Here is a 6,000-nt window from a genome sequence, read left to right as displayed (position 1 = left end):
TTTTAAAATATTCTAAATAAATTTTAATATTAAATTTTATTTTATTTTATTTTATTTTTATTTGGGCTTACGGGCCCGACCTTGAGCCCTATAAATAAGGGTTGGACTTTAATTTTAAGATAAAATTGGGATAATCGAGTTTTATGGGCTTCGCCGGCCCGTATCCACATCAACAAATTTGCACTGAATCATTATCTTCTTCTTAATTTTTTTTTTTTACTTTTCTTAATCAACCGTCTATTTTTATTTTTTTTTCGGCCAACTCTAATATTTGTTGATTATGCCAACAATTATAGGCGCTCGTTTTAAAGTGATTGAGGTTAAGATAAGACCATCACATGCTGTAGATGAGAACTCATCGTGCGATCTCTACCGTTAGATGTGATGACGAAGAAAAGCTGAAATTGGCTCTTGTGTAAATAAATCCACTCATGTACTCCTGGAGTGCCAGTTGGATCAAATTTTCTCCAGTGAACACCTTGAGGGGGTCCGGAGGAGGAAGAAGACGAGGGAGGGTTAGTTATTTACTGGGGTTCTAAAATCTGATTCTTTGTATTTTCTCTTCTTCATTACTTTTCTGGAGGGAACTTTTGCTCCGATCCTTCCTTCCTTGGATATCATAGATTATAGATGTTTGGAAGAGCCCTGTAGGTTTGGTTTTCCGGTGAGAGATTTCGGATATTTTCGGTGACGTGAGGAAAGATTTTGATTCTTTGATAATTTTTTCCGGGTATTCCGATTTTGACCCGAGGGCTTGACTCTAACGTCTACTTGCTATGTTGGGTTTGATTCCAGTCTTCTATTGGAATTTGTTTTAAGAAGACCGAGCATGACTAATGGCATTTTGATTGAAAACTGGGGTTCATGGCTTTTATTTTTGGAAAAAGATAAAAATTGATTCTTGTGGGTTTCCGATTACGAACATTCCAGTTTATTTCTGGGAATATCGGATCCTGATGACGGCAATTTTGGGTTTCTTTATCGTTTTGCTGACATTCAAGTTTTGGCAATGATCTTCCAAACCTGAACTGTTTTCAGTTAATTAACTTGTTTTTCTATTTTTATTTTTATTATGTCTCTTAAACTTACCGAATTGATTGATATTTGAGGAAATCTTTTCAAACTTACTGCATGTGTCGTCATGCCTTTACTTATTAAAAGATCTGACTTTTAATGATCATTGATATTAATGTTTTTGTTGGAAATAAATGTATTTAGGCCGTTCCTTAATTGATCTCTGCTTTTGTTGTTTATTAATGGATCATATCCTAATTTAGTGGTTACTGCAACAGGCAGGAACCACTCGGATTTCCGTCTCTTAATTAGTCGTTCTTCAACTCTGGCCCTTCCCTTATTCTCTTAGAAATCTTCGGCTTCCAAAAGAGCGTCTTGATTCATCGTAACCCCTTCAGCTTTGAATCACTTTTGAAATTGAAGTATGGTTATCTCTTTTACCCGTTTCTCTAACTGGTTGTGGGGTGGCAAGGAGGAACAGTCTGTTTCTAATAGCACTACTCTGAATTCATCTTCTGAATTGGGTTTTCCTCTAAAGAAACGCGAGTCTAAGAAGTTGCATAAGGTTAAGGAAACAAAGATTGTACCACCATCTCACAGGAAGGTCAAACGAAAATGGAAGAACAGGGAAGGAGAGAATAGAATCGATAGAGAATTCGATGTCGTGCTGGTGCCATCAGATGGTGGTGGGTGTTTGTCAGGGTCTGAATCTGACGATTCTGACTATTCCGTTGGGTGGCTGGAGCCTCATGGACCAAGCTTTCACAGTGATGAAGAGTCAGATGACAGTTTCGCAGTACTGGTTCCTTGCTATAGACATGGTGGCAAGAAGGTGGAGAGTTCAGATAACGAGCTTTTGAGTGTCTTCAAGAACCTGCCAGATGAATTTTCAGACAAGAGTTAGACTTGCACCTTATAATTATTATTTTTCTTATTTTATTTTATTACTGTTGAAATTGCCTACTTGTTCTCGATCCAAGTTGTCTCTGCTCTGGTGCCTTTTAGCATTTATGTATATACCAAGACAAGCAATAATGTTCCAAAATTTTTTTCACTCTGGCTTTGAGGTTAATGTGACATCAATGAAAAAATTGATCTGTATTGTTGTGATGATTATGCAACTTGGATGTGTTCTTGTGTATGATGCCATTGTGGCAGTAGGCCACTGGTGTTTTCTGGCATTGTTTGAGCAATGCATGATTGAAGATTTTTATAATCTGGTTTGGCATGTAGAATCAATTATGAGAAAACAATGCTACATAGATGCATTTTTGATCTGGCATTGCACTGACTTTACATTTTGATTGATGATGCTGAATTCCACCTTAGAAAGTCGCATTCAAAGAACTACTGGTTTCTCTTTTGATTTTCATGAAACAAATTAGAAAGTCGTATTTGATAGTTGGGTCAAAGCTCAAATTGTATGATCCTGAATAGCACATATGTGAAAAACAGATCTTTTTTCTTTACAGTTGGCTGTGAATTTATATTGTGAGCTTGGACTTTTGAAACTTAGGAGTACTTTCAGAATACAGATGAAGCCAATTCAACCTATTACCTATACTTACCAATTTCAATAATTGTGTGCTCGATTTGCCTGTTGCAACCTGAAAGTAAAGGACCTATTGATCTCGTGCATCAAGTAGAGTTGCCCGTTAGACTAAACTTTAGTTTACGAGATGATATGTTTTTTGAAATGCAAGTGTTTGAAGTTTGAACTAATGGAGAGACTAAGGCTTTTAAGAAAATGTGTCTTGAAATTAATGATGGTGACGTTTTTTGGGTAAGAACAAGTGCTTCTGCTCCTCTAAGAGGCTGCAGACATATGCCATGCAACTTATTATATTTCTTGTGTGTTGAATATGCAGGTAGCAAGAAATACATAGAACAGTGGTTGGATTCTCTCAAGAACCTTCAAGGGTTGAGCAACCCAGTGTTCTATCACTAAAGCATGTATTACGTAGAGCTAGAAGCAGCTAGTAAATGATAAGAGAGCTACTAGAATCGGAAGAAAGAAGAAGTTTTATGGAGACAAGGAACAAGAGCACTCCGTGGATTTGGAAGAATGGTCTTTATCCCAGGGCATGTGACCTGCATATTCTTCTTTATAGATGCTGCTTTATGTACAGGCAGAAAGAAAAAACGAAGCAAAATAAATAAATGAGTATATATATATATAAATGATTTTCTAAGTCTATATGGTTTAAGCCTTTTAGTTGCATCTATGTAAATAATGGATTTTCTGGCCTAATGAGTGATTCTGTTCAATCATATGTCATTATTGTAGATGCCTCTTTGTTCTGCACTTCTCTTTCCTCTTATGCTGCATAACAAATGAAATTTTCCAGTCAAGATTTCTTTAGATTTATTTTTTCTTTCTGTCATCTCCACTCCAGATATACGCAACTTAGGCTTGGCTTTATGTACATCTAAAGAGAAACTTACCTGGAGACAATCCTAACTTGACAGTTTCCACAGGTTGTGGGATTCGGGTAAAAGACTAGGGATTGGCGGTCTTTGAGCTTAGGTTAGAACCACATCAATGGTGGAAACTGGGCTTTGCCTTGCAGGTGTCACATAGAGGTTGAGGTTGAAAGCAATGGGTAAGCCGATGTTCTTTAGCCATTGCTTTCTTTCTTGGGTTCCCAGGTCCCTACCTTCTTGTGGCCTTGTGATTCTCTTCTTGGATGAGAAAATGCCACGTTCTTTTCTTTGACTCAATCAGATCTTTCATATTTCACAAAGTAATACAACATGTTGATATATATATATCTATATAAAGAATGAAGTTTATTTATTTATGTCTTCATCTTTCAAGAAGGCATTAAAGGATCCGGACCCATTGGCACTAGGTCTTGCTTCCCTATGCTTATGATGACAAATTAAGAAAGATAGCAAGTGTCGCATTTATGAGACCTATTCTCTCTCTCTCTCTCTCTCTCTCTCACTTTTTAAGCCTAAAGTGGTTAAATTGTTTTGATTCCACTGTAAAAGACGAATGCTTATCCACAAATACGAAATATCTACCATATTGTCCTGTGTATTTAGTAAGTGAATGTCTCTTTCTTAGTGGTATCTCGGCATTTTGCATAAAACATGTGAATCTAAAAATAAGGACATCCAACACGCCGTTGAAGCCGGGACCTAAGGTAGTGGGTGCAAAATATTAAAATTCGATAGTCAGACTCAGAGGGTTTCAAACTTCAATGGTAAGAGTGCCAAAATATTATTTTTACAAAAAAAAAAACCTAAAAAAGAGAGAGTTTCAAATATTAAAATCCATGTCACATAATTGTAATTTTTCCCAAATTTGTAATTCGACACTGCTGTATGTGGTGTCAGATACTTTTCCTGCGTTTTCATTTTTTTTTTAAATCGTAATTGTGATCTTATCATTCGATAACCATGATGTTTATTATTATTATTATTACCAGTTTACCACTGCTGCTACTTTTTTTTTATTTATTTACTACTAACATTATTATTAATGTCCAAGAGCAATCTTTAACAAACTCCTTCCGTATTAAATTATAAGATATTTTTAAATGGTACGTGTTATCTTAAAATATAAAATATTTTTAGAATATTAAAATTTTATTAAATATAATTATTTTAATATTATCCTTTATCTATATTTTTAGAATATTAAGGTTTCATTAAATACAGTTATTTTAATATTATCTTTTCTCTCTTTATTTAATACTAATTAGGTGTAGATTTAATGTTATTAAATTAAGGATATTTTTGAAAGTTTACATTTTTATTTTAAAAAATAAGGTTGTTAAGTGTATTTAATGAGATTTATTGGCATGCGAGATTTTGTTTAAAAGTATCCTATAATTTGAGACGGATGTAGTATTAATTAAAATTAAATGACAATCTTTAAGACATTATTGTATAGTTAAGATAGGAACAGGATCGAATTCCCTATTATGAGGAAAAAAATCCACAATCCCAACAATGACTTTATAAATTAAGCTTTGTTTTCTTAACTAACGTATCTCTTGAGGGCAAACAAATTAAGATCCAATTGTTTAAGTCTTTTTTTTTTAAATGAGAAAGCTATCTTTTTTTGGGGAAATTTTTTTTACAGAATTTTATAATGTTAATTTAAAATTTTTAAATATAAAAATGTTATCAGGGAAAATATTATAAATATAGTTACATATATAACATAAAATTTAAAAATAGTTAAATAATAAATATTTTTAATGAAATATTATAAAATTCAAAAAGCATTTTAACAATTTTTTATGATCATAACCAAATGCAAATTAATTTCTGCTTTTATTAAAATGTTTACACAATAAATAACTTTTAATTTAAACCTTATAAAATCACTCATTTTTACAAAATTTTGGGTTGAAATTTCCTAGTTATATTTTGTAAGAGAAAAGTATGTGAATTTTGTTTCTATATTAATAACAGAAGGGTTAATGGGCATCATTGTGACTTAACTATTCGTTGCTATATTTATATGTGGTGTAATTTTTTTAATATTTAAAAATAATGCACTAGACATCCTACTATTAAAAACTTAACTTTGATAGTTAGTTGGTCTAGAAGATTTAAAAAAGGCCTCAAAATTTATTTTAAAAAAGATCTAAAAATTACTTAAAAGTACCTTATAACAAAATTAATATCAATGAAGTCCTCTAAATTATAGATATAAATATAATATTTATTTAAGAAAAAACACAACCATTGGTCCCTATAGTTTCATTGGATATTGCTTTTAGTTCTTATAATTTTTTTCAACATTTTTAGTCTCTTATAGGGACTTTAAACACTAAAATTATAGGGATCTCAGTAACAAATGTCACCCAATTTTGTTGAAACTATAGTGACTAAAAGCATTGAAAGACTACCAAGGACTAAAACAAAATCTAATGAAATTATAGAGATTGATGATTATGTTTTCTATTTTTTTAATTATTTATTAGTATTGTTACTAGTGATTGTGATCCATTAATTATGTAGTATCCT

At 32.4% G+C, this 6,000-nt stretch overlaps 1 protein-coding gene across 2 annotated transcripts; it reads left to right on the top strand.

Moving 5' to 3' along the window:
• The first annotated feature begins 359 nt into the window (after nt 1–359).
• LOC129321199 (uncharacterized) lies at nt 360–3,300 on the top strand. Of its 2 annotated transcripts, XM_054966884.1 has the most exons (3): nt 360–515; nt 1,293–1,913; nt 2,883–3,300. In XM_054966884.1, the coding sequence occupies exons 2-3, from the start codon at nt 1,439–1,441 to the stop codon at nt 2,960–2,962; spliced, it is 555 nt and encodes a 184-aa protein (XP_054822859.1). In that variant the 5' UTR covers nt 360–515; nt 1,293–1,438; the 3' UTR covers nt 2,963–3,300. The 2 variants fall into 2 exon arrangements, with proteins under 2 accessions (XP_054822859.1, XP_054822858.1); XM_054966883.1 differs by having other exon boundaries at nt 434–1,913.
• The last annotated feature ends 2,700 nt before the right edge of the window (nt 3,301–6,000 follow it).

This window comes from Prosopis cineraria, unplaced genomic scaffold (assembly GCF_029017545.1).
Source record: "Prosopis cineraria cultivar Desert tree isolate PC_DT_omini unplaced genomic scaffold, ASM2901754v1 PC10, whole genome shotgun sequence".
NCBI classification, from domain to species: Eukaryota; Viridiplantae; Streptophyta; class Magnoliopsida; order Fabales; family Fabaceae; genus Prosopis; species Prosopis cineraria.
The sequence above is the reverse complement of the archived record's forward strand: the minus strand, read 5'-3'. Positions and strand labels throughout refer to the sequence as shown.